The following is a 23809-nucleotide window of genomic DNA, read 5'->3' on the forward strand; positions in this document are numbered from 1 at the left end:
CTACACTAAGATGGTCTCAGTATACATTACCTGCTTGAGCTCAAGTGACTCTGACGTACTCTATCAGGTACGGACCTGTTTCTTTCAATGAAAACATGTAAAACTCAAATAGATGGAAGCTGAAGATTGGACTTTACAAGGTATAAGGGGTACCGTGCTCAAGAGTGGCAGAGGTAGAGAAAGTCGTGGGATTTGTGGCCTGTATGGTAGGTGAGAGATATCTTTTGGGAGTTCCCCGGAACATATCAGATTATATTTCCAAACATAACTGCCACTTTGCGTTTTTAAAGAGACTTTTAGAGGACTTTTTAAAACCTGTATTAAGTTTAATTCCTAACATAACTGCCACTTTGCGTTTTTAAAGAGAATTTTAGAGGACTTTTTAAAACCTGTATTAAGGTTATACACATATACATACATATACACCAAGGCTAACCATAATTTTATTTAACTGTCCTTTTCTGTTAATTAAAATTTTTGATAATATACTGCATCCAACTTCTGTGCCCCTCCCCAACAGATGTGCATGAAACTTAAAAGCTAAGTAAGCTAAGTGTTTGCCAAAGCGGTTACCAAATCGATGATATTTTTATCCGCCAGTTCACTTTGCACCCCTCACCATTGCTAGAGTCGCATGAAACCTGGGTTTCGAACACTGGGCTTTGCTCACTAACGGCCTGACAAATGCCATCAACATTGAAGCAAAGGTGTGTACTGAACACTGCGGGGCATCAGGTATGGCGACTGATGTGTGCTGTATAACATAATTTCCAATGCTGGTGTTTTTTTCATTATTTTGTTTGCAGAGTCATAACTAAACTTAAAGTGGGTTTTGTTTTTTGGGGTCGGGGTTGTCCCAGTGTAGTGGTCTTCTGGTTGTGACTCCGGTTACTGTGACAAACAGCCGCAGAGAGGGGGAGAGTATGTTTCGCTGCAGTTATTGCCTGTGTAACATGGTCACAGCCTGCGCAACTTGGTCACGGCCAGCGCAAGGCGGTCACTACCTGCGCAACGCGGTCACTACCTGCGCAACGCAGTCACTACCTGCGCAACGCAGTCACTACCTGCGCAACGCAGTCACTGCCTGCGCAACGCAGTCGCTGCCTGCGCAACGCAGTCGCTGCCTGCGCAGCATGGCCGCTGCCTGCGCAACATGGTCACGGCTTGAGCAACACGGTCACGGCTTGAGCAACACGGTCACGGCCTGCGCAGCGTGGTCACGGCCTGCGCAGCGTGGTCACGGCCTGTGCAACTTGGTCACGGCCTGTGCAACTTGGTCACGGCCAGCGCAACTTGGTCACGGCCAGCCCAACTTGGTCACGGCCAGCCCAACTTGGTCACGGCCAGCCCAGCTTGGTCACGGCCAGCCCAACTTGGTCACGGCCAGCCCAACTTGATCACGGCCAGCGCAACTTGGTCACGGCCAGCGCAACTTGGTCACGGCCAGCGCAACTTGGTCACGGCCAGCGCAACTTGGTCACGGCCAGCGCAACTTGGTCACGGCCAGCGCAACTTGGTCACGGCCAGCGCAACTTGGTCACGGCCAGCGCAACTTGGTGAAGAGGCTCTGCTGGTAGCCCTCAGCAGTGGTGAGGAGCTCCGAGCCATCACTAGGCACATCTGGGTCTCCCAACTATCATTTTATATGCTGTGCGGTCTACGTGATCTCTTTACTTGTTGGTATATCTGGGGTAAGGGTTGCCCTTCTCTTCTTAACAGAAAGTACAAATGAAATGATTGCTTTACATACGTGTACCCCACCTCTAGCAATTCTCACCACGGAAAAAAGCTGCTGGGAGAAGAGGAAAGAGCAAGCGGGAGAAGAAGCGTGAAGAGAGAGTGGTAAGCGACAGAAGAATGAATAGATGAGATAAGGAATGGAAAAGTGAAACAATAGAGATATAGAAAAGGAAAGAAGGGGAGGAGTGAGAGACATACGAACATGGTGACAATAGGTGAGAAAGCGGAGAATGAATGACAGGCGAGAGAGCAACAAGCTTGAGAAACAGGAGGAAGAGAGAGCAACCTCACCCCAGAAGCTTGACATGGTCCAACTGGTGACTTGGCGGCATCCGACAGGTGCTGAACAGAATGATTTTCCGCCCATACTTGTCATCACCTGGGAACAGAAGAGGTCAGAGAAATCACAACTATTGTTCCATGTCAATCTGTATCCGGCATGGGAAAATTGCGTTAAAGCGGCCACTTCTGAGACATGACCAGTTCAGTACAGCAGTCAAAGGCAGTTGCAAACACTGATAAACAGAAGGATTTCTGAACACGGTTTGAAACAAATGCAAAACGCTTACTGTACAGATGAACTCCGGTGCCTAGGAGTACAGCTGGTGGCACGTGGCGATTTACAATGACCATCCCGCAGCCAGTTTTATTAGTAACCAGTGAGCACGTTATGACTTGTTTCATTTTTTGTAAGTATCTCAGGAGTGTGGAGTTGGTGAGAATGAGTACGTGAAGGGTAGCTGAAACTAAGTGGTCACGTGCCCCTGCAAGGCAACGGAGACAATGGAGGGGATTGCTGATGTACTGTGCTGTATTCTAAACCACAAAAAGCTTACTTAATAGATGCACTCCAGCGTCCTAGGATTTACAGGCCTTTTTCATTACAATCGGAGAAGCACAGGGCAAGCAGCCTCTGGGGCACGGGAGAGAGCAAACAACAGCATGAGGAGGGTGATTGGGGGGGGGGGGGACAGGATAAGAAAAAAGGAGGAGTAGGGGAAGAGCAATTTCACAACGATCCGAGAAGCACAGGGCAAGCACACACGGGATGGAAAAGCAAAAGCAGGAGGAGGCGGATTGGGGGGGGGAGGGGAGGACAAGAAACAAGATAAGAACATGATTTACAGCCATGTTTACAGAAACATTGCCGCGCTCGGAGTGAGTGAAAACATGACCGCTCCTGAGGTTGGCTCTTAAAGAAAAAGTTCATAAATGGTCATTAAATGGGAGGAGTGGATGGATAGTATTAATTGGTCCATGCTCTCAGGGAGGGCTCGACACAGGAAGAGGCATGACGCAGGTATGCCATGGACAAATGGGGAGAAAGATTAGGAGAACGATGATGGAGCCAGCAAATGGGAGCCTATGGGCGGGCTGAAGCCCACAAAGTATATACATGTCTCTTTCGAGACTGCGCATACGCTTAGAGCCGAGACCTTAAAAGATTAAGGGAAAGCAAAAAATGCTATTTACGTTACCAACCCTACATTAACCAGGCAGCAGTCAAGGTGCCAGGGGTACAGCTATAATCTGTCCAGGGCTCCACCATTAAAGACCAGATACAGCCCTCAGATAGCATACAGGTAGAGTACTTTAATCAAAGTATAGCTCAAAGTGTGTGAGTGCGGGAGCTGGTAAGTGCTGAACCAAAAGTCACGAGCACAGCATTAAAACTGGAGCCTCTGGAATCAATAGCAAAACACCAACCAGAACACCCTCCAATTATAGACAGGTGATGGCGTTGCAATGCAGTGACGACCACTCATACAGGGGTAGGGGGGCAACCACTCATGCAGGGGCAGGGGGCGACCACTCACGCAGGGGCCAAAACCAACACCAGGTGTGTGCACTCTACGGCAGGTGATTCTGCTTCAGCAGTAAAGCCAGCACATGGAGACAGCTGCAGACTCAAAGAGGGCAGGGCCCAATGCCAATATACGCGGACAGACGAAGACTGACAAACAGCAGGGGCCAAAGCCAATACACACGGACAGTCGCAGACTGACAGACAGCAGGGGCCAAAGCCAATACACGCGGACAGTGAGACTGACAGACAGCAGGGGCCAAAGCCAATACACGCGGACAGTCGCAGACTGACGGAAGGCAGGGGCCAAAGGCAGAACATGCAGACAGCCGCAGACTGACGTAAGGCAGGGGAGCCAGCACACACAGACAGCTGCAGACTGACGTAAGGGAGAGCCTAAAGTCAGCACATGCATACAGTTGCAGACCGACAGAAGGCAGGGGCCTAAGCCAACACACGCTGAGAGACGCAAACTGACAGAAGGAAGGGCCCTTATCCAGCACATGTGGACAGCCACAGACTGACAGAAGGCAGGGGCCTAAGCCAGCACACGTGGAGAGCCGCAGACTGACAGACACCAGGGGCCTAAGTCAGCACATGCAGACCCCCTCAGACTGACAGAACGCAGGGGCCATGCTGCTGCCAAGAACTGGCAAACAAGGAACAGAAGAGAAAGCAAATAGTGGATTGGCACCAGGAGCAGAAAGGAAAGCAAGCAACACTGTAGTTTGTATAGAGTGCTACATGTGTGGACCAGTACATTATAAAAACAGATCAACGTGGGGGGTGCCAGGTCACTGACGAACCAGATGCAGTCCCCTCATTTCTAACATTTAAGGGAGAAAGCCAGCTTGAACGGAGGATGCTAGCTGCGCACTCCTGAAGGAGTGGAGGGGAAGACATCTGGGAGAATGTAGGAAAGACATCTGCAGGTGGGAACGGAAGTGAAAGATCAAACTCAACCATGACAGCAACATAATAGTTGTAACACAAACAACGTCAAAATCTCATCCTGCAGCCAGTGTGGAACACTAGCTACAAGCGACTAACCTAGTGTGTACTCTTTACGCAGCTTAAACTAGGCCAAACTATATTGAATTTTGCGTCACAGTGAATCCGGCCACCTCACGTTAGTTCTCGCTCCCTTCGCACTATTCACGCACGCCTCCAGGAACGGTTTGCATACAACACAGATAGGTCTTCCTGGTTTAGAAATGGCCTTTGTGTAGAAAGATAAGGCAGGGTTGTGTACACGGGTGCCTCTCCCAGTCCTGCTGCAAGGAGATAAGCCCCAGAGCTGTGCCAGGAAGTGGGCAGTGCAGTTCAGCTAAGAACAAGGAGGCTAAAGCCCAGGATGGGAGCAGCAGGGTTACCTCCAAAGAGACCTGCAAAGGAGAGCACCCTGGCCTACCAACAAAGCTTTTCAAAGTGAGTCCTGGACACAGAGAGAAGCAGTGGCGATAGGTTGCACACATGTGCATGTGTGCTGGCACCTGCACAACACGCTCCTCTGCTGGCACCCACACTAGATCTGTACAAACGGGCGCACTTTCATCCCTACAGTGGTAGCCACTGAGCCTGCTGCTGAAACCAGTCTGACAACCATGCCAGTACCCACATGGCACACGCACACCCATAGATGGACCTGTGCTCTGACAAGCTCTCACGCTGCACAAACAAACTGGCACCAGTATTCAGACTTGCACTGCTACCACCAATGCACGCACAGAGGCACTGGTATCACCACTGAGAGGACACAAACTGGCACCTGCACTGCTGCCACCACTAAATGAACGCACACCTGCAACGGTGCCACCACTAAATGAACGCACACCTGCACTGGTGCCACCACTAAATGAACATACACCTGCACCGGTGCCACCACTAAATGAACACACACCTGCACCGGTGCCATCACTAAATGAATATTTACAACAAGGGGTGGTGAGGGACAGAGTCTCTGAATTAAGCAGAATACTCTCACCCAGTCAAGAGATCTGGGCTAGATCCAACACCGTTTTTTAGCTCATTGCACCATCCCAGTTTCAGAACCTGGCTGTATGCAAATTAGTCTGTCCCTGGCCCAGTGCATCATGGGAACAGGGCAGACCAGACTACAAAAGCCAATTCTTACACTGGGAAGGAAACAAGCTTCCGGGGACCGGTTTCTGGCATTACAACCGTCTTCGGCCCGGCTTGCTTGAATCCTGATGGTGCAATGAGCAAGGGACTCATGTCTGAGTATACCCTTCCACGCTTAGGGTGGACAAAAATATTTACAACAAGGGGTGGTGAGGGACAGAGTCTCTGAATTACGCAGAATACTCTCACCCAGTCAAGAGATCTGGGCTAGATCCAACACCGTTTTTTAGCTCATTGCACCATCCCAGTTTCAGAACCTGGCTGTATGCAAATTAGTCTGTCCCTGGCCCAGTGCATCATGGGAACAGGGCAGACCAGACTACAAAAGCCAATTCTTACACTGGGAAGGAAACAAGCTTCCGGGGACCGGTTTCTGGCATTACAGCCGTCTTCGGCCCGGCTTGCTTGAATCCTGATGGTGCAATGAGCAAGGGACTCATGTCTGAGTATACCCTTCCACGCTTAGGGTGGACAAAAATATTTACAACAAGGGGTGGTGAGGGACAGAGTCTCTGAATTAAGCAGAATACTCTCACCCAGTCAAGAGATCTGTGCTAGATCCAACACCGTTTTTTAGCTCATTGCACCATCCCAGTTTCAGAACCTGTCTGTCCCTGGCCCAGTGCATCATGGGAACAGGGCAGACCAGACTACAAAAGCCAATTCTTACACTGGGAAGGAAACAAGCTTCCGGGGACCGGTTTCTGGCATTACAGCCGTCTTCGGCCCGGCTTGCTTGAATCCTGATGGTGCAATGAGCAAGGGACTCATGTCTGACTAAATGAACGCACACCTGCACCGGTGCCACCACTGAATGAACGCACACCTGCACCGGTGCCACCACTGAATGAACGCACACCTGCACTGCTGCCACCACTGAATGAACGCACACCTGCACCGGTGCCACCACTGAATGAACGCACACCTGCACCGGTGCCACCACTGAATGAACGCACACCTGCCCCTGTGCCGGCATTAAATGAACGCACACCTGCACCGCTGCCACCACTAAATGAACGCACACCTGCCCCGGTGCCACCACTCAATGAACGCACACCTGCACCGGTGCCACCACTAAATGAACGCACACCTGCACCGGTGACACACCTGCACTGGTGCCACCACTGAATGAACGCACACCTGCACCGGTGACACACCTGCACTGGTGCCACCACTGAATGAATGCACACCTGCACCGGTGCCACCACTGAATGAACACACACCTGCACTGCTGCCACCACTGAATAAACTTGCACCTGCACCGGTGCCACCACTGAATGAACACACACCTGCACCGGTGGCACACCTGCACCGGTGCCACCACTAAATGAAAGCACACCTGCACCGTTGCCACCACTGAATGAACCCACACCTGCACCGGTGCCACCACTGAATGAACGAACACCTGCACCGGTGCCACCACTGATTGAACGCACACCTGCCCCGGTGCCACCTTTGATTGAACGAACACCTGCACCGGTGCCACCACTGATTGAACGAACACCTGCACCGGTGCAACCACTGATTGAACGAACACCTGCACCGGTGCAACCACTGATTGAACGCACACCTGCACCGGTGCCACCACTAAATGAACGCACACCTGCACCGGTGCCACCACTAAATGAACGCACACCTGCACCGGTGCCACCACTAAATGAACGCACACCTGCACCGGTGCCACCACTAAATGAACGCACACCTGCACCGGTGCCACCACTAAATGAACGCACACCTGCACTGCTGACACCACTAAATGAACGCACACCTGCACCGGTGCCACCACTAAATGAACGCACACCTGCACTGCTGCCACCACTAAATGAACGCACACCTGCACCGGTACCACCACTAAGTGAACGCACACCTGCACTGCTGCCACCACTAAATGAACGCACACATGCCCCGGTGCCACCACTGATTGAACGCACACCTGCACCGGTGCCACCGCTGAATGAAGGCACACCTGCACTGGTGCCACCACTGAATGAACGCACACCTGCACTGCTGCCACCACTGAATGAACGCACACCTACACCGGTGCCACCACTGAATGAACACACACCTGCACCGGTGCCACCACTGAATGAACGCACACCTGCACTGCTGCCACCACTAAATGAACTCACACCTGCACCGCTGCCACCACTAAATGAACTCACACCTGCACCGCTGCCACCACTAAATGAACGCACACCTGCACTGCTGCCACCACTGAATGGAAATGGTAAGATATTTGTAAAGCGCATGGTTACCATGAGGCCTCCCAGCGCTGAAGAACTGGTCCATAAGTACACGCTTTAGCTAGATGGGAATAACAGTGTTTTCAGTATCTTACGAAAGACCATGTGGTCCTCTTCCAGCCGGATCTGATCCGGTAGAGTGTTCCATCTTCTGGAGGCAACATATGAGAATCGCTGTCCTCCACTTCTGGTTTGGCAAATTCTCGGGATGGTCGCCAGGCGTTTGTTTCCAGATCAAAGAGCTCTCTTCAGATGACAAGGGACAATTATTGACTGAAGTATTGGTGGACTTTTTGAGGTCATGATCTTATGGGTGACACAGAGGGCTTTGAACTGTATCCTCTCTGCCATGGGCAGCCAGTGAAGTGAGGCTATGGCTCCTCGGGCTGCTTCTCTGCGGGGGATGCTATGGAGGATTCTAGCAGCACAGTTCTGCACTGCCTGAAGTCTCTTTATTGTGGATTGTGGTGATCCAACATAGAGAGCATTGGCATAGTCCAAGTGGGAGAGAATTAACTTCCAGACTTTTTATTTGGTCTTTGGGGGAAGGAGCATTTCCTAAACAATTTGGCCACAGGTGAGTGGATCCCTCTGGCAATGGTTTATCCAGAAGCAGTAGGTCAGTTATTGCTCCATTAAGTTGGAGGAAGGACCCTTCCATCCAGGCTGAGATTGTTTTAAGACACTATTGCTAGATTGTCGGGGTTTTGTCCTGGTTGGTTGAGGGATACTATTAATTGGGTATCGTCAGCATAAGTAACAATTCGGATACCAAAGGGTTCAACTATTTTGGCCAAAAGGCTCATGTAAATGTTAAAAAGGGTGGGGCTCAGGGATGAGCCCTGTGGCACCCCACATTTCAAAGGCATGCTCTTGGAGGTGCAGCTTTCCTCTAATACTTGAAATAACCGGTCCTCTAAGAAGGACTCCAGCCATCTCAGTGCAGCCCCTGATACCCCTGCCTCACTGATCCTGGAGATGAGCAGCTGATGGTTCACGGTATCGAAGGCTGCACTCAGGTCAAGGAGGAGTATGACCGCCGATCCTCCGGAATCCATGATTTTTCTGGTTTTCTCTGTGACAGCGATCAAGGCTGTCTCTATGCCTTACTGAGGTCTGAAGCCTGTCTGTGTAGGGTGCAGGCAGCCATTGTCTTCAAGATATGAGGAGAGTATGGCATTCACATATTTTTCGGTGATTTTGGCAATTCCCAGCAGCAAAGAGATGGGGCAATAGTTTGAGAGGACTTCTGGGTCGGCTCCTACTTTTTTAAGTAGTGCTCTAACCATGGCTTGCTTCCAAGCAGATGGGACCATGCCTGTACTTAGTGATAACATTTGGAGTTCTAGTATGGTGGGTGCGACTGAGAGACTTGACATAGGACGGTAGGAGGGGCCATGTCTCCTGGAGAGCCTGATTTTAATTTATTAAGATGGGTTTTTAGGGATTCCAGGTTCATTGGAGGAAACACCTCTAGAACGGTTCCTAGCTGGCTCCTCTCAGTAACCTTCTGTGGGAGGTTTTGTAAGGTAGTGGGTGAAGGAAAAGTTAGATAGATGGACTAAATGAATGAAAAAGCTTTATTCGATTTTAAAATACATAAAATCATAAAAGCAACAGATTCAATTTGATACATACACTAGTTCATATAATACATTAAATAGAATTAAAAAACAATTAAATGTAAAGAATATTTAAGCTTTTCCGTTTTTTTAGAACACTTTTTAAAAAACCTGTCATTACAGCTACAGTGTATACATCATTGAGTGATAACAGAAACAATAGGGCAGGCCTGCATTGTCTCCATGTTCCATACTTTTTAAAAAGTGGTTTGATCCACCTCAACCTTTCTTTAATATAAAATTTACAAAAAAAGGTAGCATGCAAAGTTGATTGAACTGACTTATTGTCACACGGACAGCTGCATAGCTTCCTATCCCAGTTATTCGTATTTGGGAAAGTTATTAGGCGAAAAAAGATATTAAACCTAAACCTCGTCAATAAATATAAATCAAAACCATTTAGACACCAATTTAAATAGGGTTGAATAGAGTATGACACTAACATGAGTTGATGTTGAGACACGGATTTCTTAACCAGTTCTACGCCTGCCCTTAAAGATTCCAAGTGGTTCCAGCAAAGCAGCTTCAACTCTTTCCTAGTAATGTTACACTGTGAGTCAGGTGCATGATAAAACTCAGGTCTCCCCAAATCACTTACAAACTTACAAATATAAGTCAACCAGGGGATTCTAGTTGCCCAGTCTCAATCAATCAATCAATCAATCATATCACTTGTATAGCGCACTACTCACCCGGGAGGGTCTCAAGGCGCTTGGGGGTAGGGGTTTGCTACTGCTCGAACAGCCAGGTCTTGAGTTGTTTCCTGAAGGCGAGATGGTCCTGGGTCAGCCGAAGGTGGATGGGGAGGGAGTTCCATGTCTTGGCAGCCAGGTAGGAGAAGGATCTTCCTCCGGCGGTGGCTCTTCGGATGCGTGGTACGGCGGCGAGGGCGAGGCTGGTGGACCGTAGCTGGCGGGTGGGCGCGTAGAAGGTCAGGTGGTCGTTGAGGTACTTGGGGCCCAGGTCGTGGAGAGACTTGTGTGCGTGGGTGAGGAGCCGGAACGTGATCCTCTTGTTGCCGGGGAGCCAGTGCAGGTATTTCAGGTGGCCGGAGATGTGGCTGCGTCGGGGGATGTCCAGGATGAGTCGGGCGGAGGCGTTCTGGATGCGTTGGAGTTTTTTCTGTAGCTTGGCTGTGGTTCCGGCGTAGAGGGTGTTTCCGTGATCTAGTCGGCTGGTGACGAGTGCTTGGGTGACCGTCTTCCTGGTTTCGGTCGGGATCCATCGGAAGATCTTTCGGAGCATACGCAGGGTGTTGAAGCACGATGAGGAGACGGCGTTGACTTGTCTGGTCATCGAGAGGGAAGAGTCCAGGATGAAGCCCAGGTTGCGTGTGTGGTCGGTTGGCTTGGGTGTGGTGCCCAGGGCCACCAGGAGTCGTCCCAGGCGGAGGTCGATGGTCCCAGGATGAGGACTTCCGTCTTGTCTGAGTTCAGTTTCAGGCGGCTGTTCTTCATCCACTCGGCGACGTCTTTCATCCCTTCGTGTAGGCAGGTTCTGGCGGTGTCGGGGTCTCTGGTGAGGGAGAGGATCAGCTGGGTGTCGTCGGCGTAAGAGATGATGTTGAGGTTGTGTTGGCGTGCGATGGCTGCAAGAGGTCTCATGTAGACGTTGAAGAGGGTGGGGCTGAGTGAAGATCCTTGCGGAACGCCGCAGATGACTTTGGTAGCCTCGGATCGAAACGGGGGGAGGCGGACTGTCTGTGTTCTTCCGGCGAGGAACAAGGTGATCCACTCCAGTGCCTTCTCTTGGATGCCGAGGTTGCTGAGGCGTTGAACTAGGGTGCGGTGGCAGACAGTGTCGAACGCTGCAGAGAGGTCCAGGAGGAGGAGTGCCGCTGTTTCCCCGTTGTCGAGCAGGGCTCGGATGTCGTCGGTGGCTGCGATGAGGGCGGTCTCGGTGCTGTGGTTGGCTCTGAAACCGGACTGCGAGGGGTCGAGGGATCCGTTCGTCTCGAGAAAGGTGGCAAGCTGTCTGTTGACGATCTTCTCGATGACTTTAGCAGGAAAAGGGAGGAGCGAGATGGGGCGGAAGTTTTGGAGGTCGGTGGGGTCCGCTGTTGGTTTCTTCAGTAGGGCGCTGAGCTCGGCGTGCTTCCAGCTCTCCGGGAAGGTGGCGGTGTTGAAGGAGGTGTTGATGATGTTCCGGAGTTGGGGTGCGATGGTAGAGTCGGCCTTGTTGAAGACGTGGTGTGGGAAGGGGTCTGTCGGTGATCCGGAGTGGATGGTGTTCATCGTGCGGGCTGTGTCCTCGGTGGTTACCGGGGTCCAGGTGTGGAGGGTGGTGGTGGGGGGCGTTGGATCGGCGGTAGGGTGCGTGGATGGTGCGCTGAAGCTGTTGTGGATGTCGGCGATCTTGCGGTGGAAGAACGAGGCGAGGGAGTCGCAGAGGCCTTGTGACGGAGTGATGTCGTTGTTGCTGGTGCTGGGGTTGGAGAACTCCTTGACGATGCTGAAGAGTTCCTTGCTGTCGTGGGCATTGTTGTCCAATCGTTCCTTCAGGGATTTCTTCTTGGTGCGGATGAGCTGGTGGTGCTTGCGGGTGGCGTGTTTGAGGGTGGTCATGTTGTCGGTGGTCCGGTCGAGGAGCCAGGCTTTCTCGAGGGTGCGGCAGGTCTTCTTGGAGTCCTTGAGTTCATCGGTGAACCAGGATGCCTTCTTGCTTCTGGGTCTGCTGGGGGGGGTTCTTCAGTGGTGCGAGGTCGTCGGCGCAGGCGGTCAGCCACTGCGTGAAGTTCCAGGCTGCTTCGTTGGGGTCCGTTGCGCTGGCGGGTGGGTTCTGGCTGAGAGAGGTGGTGAGCTGGTCAGTGGTGATCTTACTCCAGCTTTTGTGGGGAGCCTGAAGCGGGTGGTGGTGGGTCGTGGTTCTTCTGAAGCTGAAGTGGACGCAGCTGTGGTCGATCCAGTGGAGTCCGGTGGAGTGGCTGAAGGTGATGTGCTTGCTGGATGAGAAGACAGGGTCAAGCGTGTGGCCGGCTAGTGGGTGGGGGTGTTGACAAGTTGCTTGAGTCCGAGGTTGGCGAGGTTGTCCAGCAGGGCGGCGGTGTTGCGGTCCTTGTTGTTCTCCAGGTGGAAGTTGAGGTCTCCAAGGAGGATGTAGTCAGCGGAGGGGAGGGCGTGCGGGCTGATGAAGTCTGTGATGTATTTGCTGAATTGTGTGCGTGGTCCCGGGGGTCTGTAGACGAGGGTGCCTCTGAGGGTCGTCTTTGGGTCGGTGTGAATCTGGAAGTGGAGATATTCGGCTGCGGCGAAGGTGTCGTTGGAGTCAGTCGTGATGCGGATGGTGTTCCTGTGGACGATGGCGATGCCTCCTCCGGTCTGGTTGACGCGGTCCCTCCTGATTATCTTGTACCCGTCCGGGATGGCGATGGCGATGTCGGGGGCTGAGGAGACGTTCATCCAGGTTTCCGTGAGGAAGGCGACGTCTGGTGATGTTGCGTCGAGGAGGTTCCAGAGTTCCACGGCGTGTCTGTGGACGGAGTGGGTGTTGAGCAGGATGCACTTCAGGTGGTTGCTGCTGGTGCTTGGCGGGTGCGGTGCAGGTTCGGAAGCAGGTGAATTTGCAGGCTTTGCAGGTGAAGGGTCCGTGGATGCTTCTCGAGGTAGCTCGGCAGCAGGCGGGGTTCCGGCCGGCATTGAGTGCGTTGAGGGCGGCGGCGTCGTAGGTCCGTCGGGTCGTCTTGCATCGGTGGGGGCCAGGGGTCCTGGCGCTGGGCGCGGGCCAGGCGCGGACGGGCGCAGACGGGCTTGCCTTTGGCGCGCCTTTGGCGCGCCCGCTGCGCGTGCGTGGGGGCGTCATAAGAAGGGAGCCGGGAGGGTCCGCTGGGTGGCGGGAGCGTGGGAGCCAATCGGCTGTCGGGGGGCGGGGCCACAGGGAGGCAGCAGCGGGAAAATCGCGTGCGGGCTGGCGGCGGCGGCGGGAAAATGGAGTGCGGGCTGGCGGCGACTCAGCGGTGGCTGGGGCGCCTGTAGGAGATGCGGCGTGGAGAAGCGGCAAGCAAGGTAGCAGGGGCAAGTGGAGCGTGGGGGCGACCAGGCCGGTTAAAGTCTAGGCTCATACAATCAATAATAATATCCCTATTCAGGCCAAGATCGGGTGAGGTCCATACGCGTGCCACAGCAATAGCGGTTGCATGCTGATAAGGTCACTAATGTACCGAATGCCCAGCTCTGCGGACAGTTAAATTTAGGTGTGCTTTGGGGAACAGCCAGAATAAATTTTAAAAATGCATTTTCTATCTTCTGCATCTGTGTTGAATCGGCAATGCCCCAAACTCCAGCACCATAAATTGCTGTGCTGATACACTTTGCTTGATAGATTTTCAGTAGAATGTCTGCAGGTTTTTTCCCCATTTTTTGGGAGAATATCATCAGGGCTGATGTTGCTCGTTTAAACGTCAAGGCCCTAGATCTGATTGCAGGGACCCAGCTACCTGTATCATCTAATACAATGCCCAGGTAGGAAAAAGTTTTGGTGGGGGCGATCTTCTCTTTCCCTGCAAACAGACAACACTCTCCATTCTTGCGTCTGCCACAGGTCATTACAAATGTCTTTTTTACATTAAGTTTCAACCCCCTCAAATCCATGAAGTTCATATATGTTTTTAGGGCCGTTTGTAGCCCTCTTTGAGTTCTAGCCATGACCACAGCATCATCGGCATACTGGAGAGAAACAATTTGATTATGTTTGACCTGGACGCACCTTTACCTTCAGCTCTTTCTCTAAATCATTTGTGTATAAATTAAAAAGAAAAGGGGCGAGAACACATCCTTGCCTGACGCCCCGCCAGACATAAAACGGCTTGGTGCATTCGCCGTTAGTGCCAAATCTGACTTTTGCCCTGGCACCCACATAGAGCGGTCTAAGAAAAGAAATTAGGACCTCGTCCACCTGCATCTCCCTCAGGATCTTCCATAGATGACTGTGATTCACACAGTCAAAAGCTGCACTTAGATCTGCAAATACAGCATAAATTTTACCCTCCCTTGCCTGGGTATATTTTCCTTGAAGTAATGAAAAATTGAGGACTTGTTCAACTGTGCCCCGGCCTTCCCTAAAACCGTATTGAACAGGTGACAGGATTTCTGCTTCTTCAGCCCATTGCTGCAGTCTATTCAGAATTACTCTTCCAGTTATTTTCATAAAAGAGTCCAGGAGCGATATAGGGCGATAACAGGAAGGATTATTTCGGTCACCCTTTTTGAAGATCGGGATAATTATTGAATCTGACAATGTGTCAATAAAACCCAAGTTGCAACTGGCCTCGAGGACACGTACAAGGAGCGGGGACCATAGCTCGTTCTTAAACAGATCGATGGGAATGCCATCTGCTCCCGGCGCTTTGCCTCCCTTGCTTTGATTTATAGCCTCTGTAATTTCTTTGACAGAAATAGATAGGGATAAAGCTGTCCTGAGACCCCCCTGTTAATACTCTGGTGTCCACAATGTTGTTTACCACCCCCGGGTTGTAGACTTCTGAGAAAAAAGGTAATCCAGGACTATTCAGGTATTGCCACTTAAATTTCTGCCAGGTCTCCTGGATTAAACAAGCATTTACAATGCAATGGTCTCGGCATTATTAATTGTAGAGCTATTGGCATTGCTCATTACATTTTTTTTTTAAATACAGATGACAATGGCCTTCATAGAGGATGTAACACGCGCACCACATAGAATGTATACGTCTATGTGAAAGTCAGCTTGTGTGAAAGCACACTGCATAAAGCTAGGGCATCTTACTATGAAATACATGCCGCTATGTATGCACCAGTCATCCTTTCAGGGTTACAATTATCCGTATCAGAGTCCAGCTCTCATCACTAACGACAGAAACAATAGGCAGCTCGTGAATTCCTTGTAGTTCAGACATTCCTCTGTGAGAGTTAATAAACGAGCTATTGGCATTGTAAATGACAATGCCTTTCGTTTATGTTTTGGGTTTTAAAACATAAATACAAGGCATTGTTAGTTACAATACTAATAGCTTAAACTATACCAACAGAAAAGGCGTTTCAGATATATTCAGGTCAAAGAGCAAACACCCCGACTGGCGCAGATGAAAGCACCTTAGAATAATGAACAGCAACTTCACCTGAAAGCAGACATCGTTTGTCACAAAATGAAGGGACAGGAGTTGTTAATAAAACGCACAAACAGCAGCTGCTCTTCACACAGTTGTGATGGTGCTTTTATTGGCAGCACTGGCAGGGGCAATAGGTGGTACATTCTGCAGTAGCCTCCTGACAAGGGCCATTGCAGTTATTGTTTTTAGAAATTAAGCACTGTCCGACTGTGATAGTCAACAAGCTGTGCCCTACTGTAAAACTGCACATTCCCTGTTCTACTTTACAACCTAGGCTCTGCAGTAAAGCTGTAAACCTCTACCCTTCCCATAGCCAACACAAATAATGCCCAGCCCCCATAGCACAGTGTCTGGACACACTCTGCAACTAAGGCACAAGAGGCAGTAAAATAGCAAATGAAAAAAAAACATGGGGAATAGCAAGGCAGGAAAGACAAGGAATCTTGAAAAAGAAAAAGAAAAACTTAAATTGTGCAGACAGTGGTAACAAGACGGAACAGGAAAAATATGATAAGAAATTGTGGTGGACTGTATGGTGGGGCGGGATAATAGTTTACTTCAAATGTGGGTAATATGCATTGAAACATGGGGCAAAGTGTGCACTTTGTGACAGGATACTCACTACACAAGGGGCGCGTGCACTATAAATCCGTTGGATACGAGGTCCGCCATTCACTGATGTGCCGAGAAGTGAACTATGTGTCTGATGTGAGGGTGGCACTCACTGCAATGCAGGGAACAGTCAAATGAGGGAGCACTTCAACAACCTCTTTTCATTCAGTCACAGAGATTCGTCCCCACAGACAGAAAACGTGACTGTCAGTAATAAAAAACGAGATGCGATCTGCGCGCGCATTCCAAAACGAAACGAAACCTAGCGTGGGGGCGGGACTTCCGTCTTGTGCGCGAAGCCCGCGCCCACGGAGTTCCTGGTCAAGAGCAGTGCGTGATGCGGGGCTCCCATGCCGGAGAGCCCCGCGGAGGCGACAGAACGCACTGGCGGTAAGTGGGCCTTGGGGGGGCGCTCGTGAGTGTGTGTGCGCGCGTGTGTGCGTGTATGTTCGCTCCTGTGTGTGTGTCTCTGTGTGCGACGGCAGGGGGAGGGGGGAGTGTTTCTGTCTGTGTGTCTGTCTCCGCTCGTGTGTGTGTGTGGGCACATGCGTGCAGGGGGAGGTGTGCCTGGGTATGTTTGTGCTTCCCAGGAGACAGCCAGGCCGAGCGCGGCGCGTGCCAGTCAGCGCGTGCCACTTTCAAATCGCCTCCAAGGCGATGCGCGCGGCCAGGACTGTCTCCTGGGAAGCTCACATGCCGACAATAGGGGCTCGGCGGAGACGCGCTTCGCGCGGCTAGCCGAGACCTAAAAATGGTGCTCGAACTGCAGCCCAAAACGAAGAGCTAACCCTTTTTTGTGAGGCTTCGTGTAGATTCTGCCATGCATCATCTTTAATTTTTTGTTTACGTGCCTTCCTTGCTAGATTATACTCCTTCCTGCACCTTATTATATCTTCCTTGTTTCTTGGAGTTTTATGCAGTGCTTTTAACAATTGAGAATTAGTCTTTGTGCAGGGCGCGTCAAACCACCTAATATCACCATGGTTGTTTTTACTTGTTGGTCGCTGGAGGTTTGCTTGTATTATCCTGGTTATCTCGGCAAAGGAGTCTAGTATATCCAGATCAGAAATCTCATCCTGCAAGCATTTAGTAATAGGTACTATAGCTTGCTCTATGATTTTTGAGTTAATTACCTCAGGAATGCACTGTGTCCATCTCAAGGTGTAACCATTTTGACTAGCCAATGTGCAACGTGAAGTCCAGGCCAGCCTTTCCACCAGTGAACGATCTTTTTCCTTAGGGAGTGAAATTCTAAGACTAAGCGGAAGATGGTCACTAATTTCTATGATGTTTTGTTTTTTTTTGCAGAGTTTTATATAGCGCGAACTAGACCCGAACCGAATCAGGTATCAGAGCGCTTTACATATTTTTCCAGTTACGTCACATTTTTACGTTTTCCAGTTACGTTCATTTTAGGCACGGGGAGATTAAGTGATTTGCCCAGAATCACAGGAGGTTTTGGCGTCGTTACCGAGACTCGAACCCAGTTCCTCCAGGTCCGAGGTCGAGCGCCCTAGCCGTTAGGCCAACTCCTCTCCCCATGTTGGTTGCAAAATCTGCAAACCAAGTTACATAGGAATTAGCGATTGTTATAAAGTCGATCAAAGTGCTGTGACCTCTTCCCACAAAAGTTGGGCTAAAGTCCACTGGGGGTAGACAAAGCAAGTTTGCAAAACCCAAGTTATGGGAGGCCATCATCTCATTGAGCGCATCGCCTCTGTTGTGATGGGCAAAATGTGGTTGGAACTCAGTTTCATCTTCAACGTAATCACCACATCCGCTCTGGAAGTGTTGGCACAGATTATGGTTAAAATCGCCTCCCCAGATAAGGATTGAATCCATCCCTGGTTTTACCACCATACTCCGAATTGCCACGTCAATGGATTGTACCATTTCATTTACTTTACCCTTTTCTGAGCTATTATACATATTAACAATTGTTAACTGCACCTTGAAGGAGACTTGTATAACCACAATTTGATATTGGCTGCACGCTCTCAATGTGCCAATTGATACCACCTCAAGGAGATTGGACACGTATACACAGAGCCCCCCTTACACCTCCCGTGGCTAGAGGGAACTGCAGGCACGTGGTAGGTTATAAAACCTTCTAAGTGAATTTCCTCGAGGGACCAAGTCTCTTGGAGACACAAAATGTCTATATCTTTAATGAAATTTTCCCAGACGCAGTTATTGATCTTTCCACGAAGGCCAGCTATGTTCCAGAAGGAAACCCTTAAACCTATCCCTATCTGTTTGCCTTTTGTAATCCGCGGAACCAGTGACTTGTCCTGCGGTCCTTTACTCTCTACCGGATCGTAACCAGTGTGGTATTCCTCACTATTTCGCCCCTCGTTCCCAGTAAGCTTTGTGAAGATCTGCACACAAGATGGATTCTGTGCAGAAGTAGGTGCAGCAGCAGAAGATGACCGTGTATCCCCGGGGCAATTCTCCCACTGGTCAGTAGCTATAACTGCTGACAGGGGGTTATTAGGAAAAGGCTCCACACTAATATGAATAGGATTCTTACCAGAATTAGAATCGGGTGAGTCGATCACACTCTCACAACTAGCCAAATCAGTGCCCTTACGGTACAGTCAGTCTACGCCTTACAGGCCTGAAAGGGCCTCATAGCGGTTTCTAAGAGCAACGGGACGATAGTCCCAGTTACCCATTAGAGGTCTTAAATTGACTATGGGAAGCATGGAGGGTCTTGGATAAAAGTAGGTCAGCTTGCAGCCTTTTTTAGTGCCGGTACCATATTCAGGGGGCCAGTCTAGGATATGCATGACTGTTCTGTGGTCGGTAAAATTAATTATAATAATATCCCCCTTGGTGTCTTTTTTAGCGAGTGCCCATCCAGGGGGCTCTTCGCACATGGAGGATTGTACCGTCAATGTTAGGTGGTAAGGGCCGATTGTGGTTAAGCCAATATGTGACTTTATTTTTTAGTTGGAAGTATCCTTCTTTCTTACCCTCATCTAAAGTGGGGACTCCCCTTAGGACCACCACCAACGGGACAGCTTCTGGAGGTAGATCTGGACGCCTCGTAGGTTTAGCTACCCTGTCTGGACTTTTGCTCCCTAAGTTAGATGGACCCTTTGCTGAAAGTGGTTGTTTCACCCCCGACTGCGTCTTACTGGCCTTGCTTTTGATTAGATGCTGTGGGTTATTGGGAGGTGGCTGCTTCTGGGGTTCGGCTATAGTTAAATTATTGCATTTTATGACTTTTTGGGCTGTACCCTTAGATAATGGTGCTGCAGCAGGTAAAACCATTGGGGGTGCTTGGGCGGACTTAGCCATATTCTCAATTAGCCCCGTATTTTTACCTATGGCCTGTTCTAGAATCCCTAACCAGGTTTCAATTCTCTTTAGTCTCTCGATCAGTGGTGATATGAAAGATCTAAGCAACTGTTCGAGGGTTCCCGCTGTCTCGGTAATAAATCTCTCTGAGGTAGTGCCCTGTTCTGAATTAATCGGACCAGGAGTTTTGACTGAGAATGGCAGATTATTATCATAAGATTTGCCAAGGTCAGCAGGTCTAACCTTATTATTTTGTGGGTCTTTCCCTTTCCTTCTCCTTTTTCTGGGTGGTGAGCCTTTTGCTCGAGATCGAGTAGCACTTGTAGCCTTATTTCGTGTGACCTCTACTACGGGAGCCTGTGATTCAGATAAGACTTCCGCTACTAAGCTCCCAATCCGAGGGGTGGAAGGGGTGATTATATGCGTTTCCTCTTTAGACCGTTCAAGAAGTGGGGAGGTTACAGTATCTCTCAAAAGCAGTGGGATGCTATCACTGCATGCGGTGTCTGGAATCTCTATCTCGGAATGGTGGCTCGAGGACAGTAAGCTAGCAGACTGCATTAAACTCAAGGATGAACATTTATTTTTAATAGACTCCACTGAGCGTCGCCGCTCTGCTCGACGTTCTGCCAACATAGACTCTTTTTCAATGTCCGCATCTTTAGCTGCCCTCATGAAATAACTATCTAGTGTTTTCCTACACCCTCCTCTTTTCGAGGTCACCACTCCTTTAATGGGACTCAAAGGCATTTTATATGGCAAGGGTGATTACTCACAGTTTTTTAAGTTGTCATGCAAAGCAGTCTTTAAGTGAGTGTTAGGGAGTGAGCCCGTCCCGTCCCTTAACGTCCCCGGACGGCCACAGACGGCCCGCCCTTTGCCCGGGGCATAGCCCGCGCGCGGTCCCGCGACGCGGGGGCTGACGTTCGTTTTATGGCACCTCCTGGCGCGGAACTGCTCGTAGCGGCTTCCGCCGCTAAGCTTGCTGGGAGTTGTAGTTTCCCTCCGCTCGGCGGCCGCTGGTGACAAGCGGCGGCGGCGGGAGGGAGACCGGGTGTTGCCTTTGCTCTGCCCTGGACTGTCCTTGTGCTTGCTCGACTTTATGGCCCCAATTCAATAGGTAAGGACTGAATTTTTGTGTGGAAAAATTCTGCAATGCCATTACAGCGTTTTAGTGCGTTGGCTACAGGGGGAGATGGTGATGTCGGGGTTGTGATAGTTTTAAAGATCCTAAACATTTCACGCGGGGCATTGGAGGCTGTGGAGATTTTAGATTCGTAATATTTGACTTGGGTTTTGCAAATTTCCAATTTGTATATTTTAACAGCTTCCCTGTAGATTCCCTATTTTTCTTTTTAAAAATCTTTTCTTTCTCCATTGTCTCTCTGTTTGTTTACACTTAAGTTTAAGATCTCTAAGGCTTGGGTATATGTGGTAAATAAATAAATAATACCTCTATTTTTGAATGGATAAATGAATAATAGATAGCTCAAAAAATAAGAGTCAAGATTCGAGGTAGTAGGAGTTTTGCAGGTTTATTACAGCATAAAGGACAGGAACAGGACAACCTGCACAGGAACAGGATGGCAGCGCTGCCGGGGGCAGGGTCGGAATCGGCGTAACCTTTAATAACAGTGCACTATCATATATACTAAAACAGTTGCATTACAATACATACGATAGGCGGAGCAGTGGGTGTGGTCAATAGCAGTCGCGAAAGATAAGGGTGAAAGTAGGTGTAACAGAGGCGTATACATAGACATGTGATGCAAACGTAACAGAATATGTCATGAATGGGGCGGAAACATGGAGGGGGCTACCTAAGGAGCCGGGACCTCTGACCTAATGGTGCGCGCAAACTGGCAATGACGTGTTACTAGGAGAAGCTGGGGGCTACGAACTCTGTGCTAGGAGCAGAGACTGAAGTCTGGAGAGTCAGGGCGACATGTACCTAAGCAGTATCTAGTATCTGATGTTTAGAGAACATGTTGATAGAATCCAAAAGTTATCGGGGTAAAGGCGAACAGACTCTAAGACTGGAGCATGCATTATTCTACATGTAGTGCGTGATGAAGAATATTAAATGATCATTAAATGCAGTATTTCTCTTACATGGAGACGTAAAGGCTAGACAATGACGGAAACTATTGATGCGATTCAGTAGCTTTAGGAATGCAGAGAAGGAGGACTAACTGATAACTGGAATCATAACATACTCTTGGCAGACTCAGAGGCAGAGCCAGGCTGAGCCGGGCACCGCGAGGCAGGAAGTAAGTGAAGGGTCAGGAACACAGGTGGGGGCTGTATCGCTCCTCAGCGAGGCTCAGGAGACAGGAGCTGAATCTGGTGTCCAGGCCCTTTTGAGGCCTAGAAACGGGGACTTTACAATGGAATAACGTGCACACTGAGAAACGTGGCAACGTAGCTTTAAATAGGCCTGATATTCGTAGTATTCACGAGAACTGGAAACTGGCATACTAGAGGTGGACACAACTGTAATTGCGTCTTTAATCGAACATGGGGAATACATATGCATATTAATCATGCACACATAACATATGATGGAGGACGCGTAGGGACACAGAACATGGCAAAATTTACTTTTCCACATTCCCTCCTTGTCACTACGTTTCCATCAGGAAACATCAATATTCATGATACCATCTATCATTTCATACAGTATCATTTGCTCGTCTCGAATTTTCTGGGAACGTGTTTTAGAACGGGACTTGGGACTAGGAATACAAGAGGTAGCACAAATGCCGCAAATCGCAGGGCCACATTGTATACAGAGGCAGCAGCTGAATATGATCGCTACTGCAATACCTAGAAAGGACAAGACTTTCCATCCCCAAGCGGAAATTATATTCCAGAACCAACCGGACCATGTCCAGGTGCCTGGGTCTTGGTGTAACAGATGGGCAATTTTATGGAGTCTGGTTATAGCTGAATAAACAGACGGTGCGTTATTTGGAATGAAAATGCAGCAACTAGATCCGATGACTCTACAGGCCCCGCCCCTATCGGCCAATATGACGTCAAGGACGAGACGATTCTGTAAAACGACAAATCTCATAGCAGATTGCTCTTCAGTTAAGTTACCTAGAGCAGAGGCAGTCTCATTTACTACAGCTTCAAGGGTTCTGGTTAACCTACGAATTAGCTTACTATTCTGGATAGGTCCTATAAAGAAGAAGAAACCTCTATTGAAATCTGTATACTGTTCTAGAACAGTTTCAGTATAATCGACAATGGGGGACTCCCTTCTATGTCTAAGGTGTACTAGATGTGTGTTTCTATGATAATCAGATGGGGCTAGGAAAACAGGTGGCAGTAGGAAGGCAATGTAACAGGTTCCCTCCCAATCGAGGGGCAGACGAACATATGCGGTCTGACCACAAATAAAATAAGAATGACGTGAAGCTTTGAAAATAGATTTCCCACTGTCACTATATTTGACAATAGTAGCACAATCGCTATGTCCTACATGTACGGAACCATTATTTCTAACACATAATTCGCCTTTGACTGGTAGTACTGAAATAACAGGTAAGTCTGGAGTGGAATCAGACTGAACATTCAGGACCATGAAATTCGAAGAATAATTACCTAAGTTGTAAACTTCGTTTTCTAGATCCAACCCTGTTCTGTGGGGAAGACCTTGCTTTTCTGGGAAACATGTACTGTTAAGAAAAGACATATCTGTTGAGGATGACGTTAACGTGGACCATGCTCCACACGAACCATTATGTGAAAATGGATAAGGAAAGAGTGGCAGAACTCCCTTCGGTGTCTGGAAAGGGGGGAGTCGACCACACACCCAACAATTAGTGGCATTGCTGGTCTGGTGTGAATAATGTAACATGCGGATAAAAGAATTGTTACGCATAGCGAGGCGGTAAGAGAGTTCATGAGGAGGCAGATCACTAAACGTGTGCTCTACTGTAGCATTAGAGGACTTATTTACATGAGAAACTGGAAAATACAAGTAAAATGCATAACTGGTGCAGGAAATCATAATACTGAGAAATAATATGAAACATAAAAAAATGATACATCGGATTGAGTTTTGACTAACTCTCTCACTATGGGGGTCTATTTTATACATGTGAGAAACCGGTCTAACCGTTTCACCTAGGGGAGGACTTAGACAATCAAACTGGCTGACTTATTTTACTAGACCTTAACTTAAGTTTATACTCCTGTTGCGGAGTTGTCTCTAACAGGGAGGGTGCAGTATCAGTGTCTTTTGCGGGACAGT

The 23809-nt window shown here is 49.4% G+C and overlaps 1 protein-coding gene across 1 annotated transcript in view; it reads right to left on the bottom strand.

The window, feature by feature from the left end:
- ARHGAP1 (Rho GTPase activating protein 1) overlaps positions 1 to 23809 on the bottom strand; it is a 174675-nt gene that overhangs the window by 77247 nt on the left and 73619 nt on the right. Inside the window, exon 4 of the mRNA XM_078684421.1 lies at positions 2032 to 2119. Within this exon, the coding sequence (XP_078540547.1) occupies positions 2032 to 2119 (88 nt within the window). The remainder of the gene's footprint in view (positions 1 to 2031; positions 2120 to 23809) is intronic.

The sequence above is a fragment of the Lissotriton helveticus genome, chromosome 3_2 (assembly GCF_964261635.1).
Source record: "Lissotriton helveticus chromosome 3_2, aLisHel1.1, whole genome shotgun sequence".
Lineage (NCBI taxonomy): Eukaryota > Metazoa > Chordata > Amphibia > Caudata > Salamandridae > Lissotriton > Lissotriton helveticus.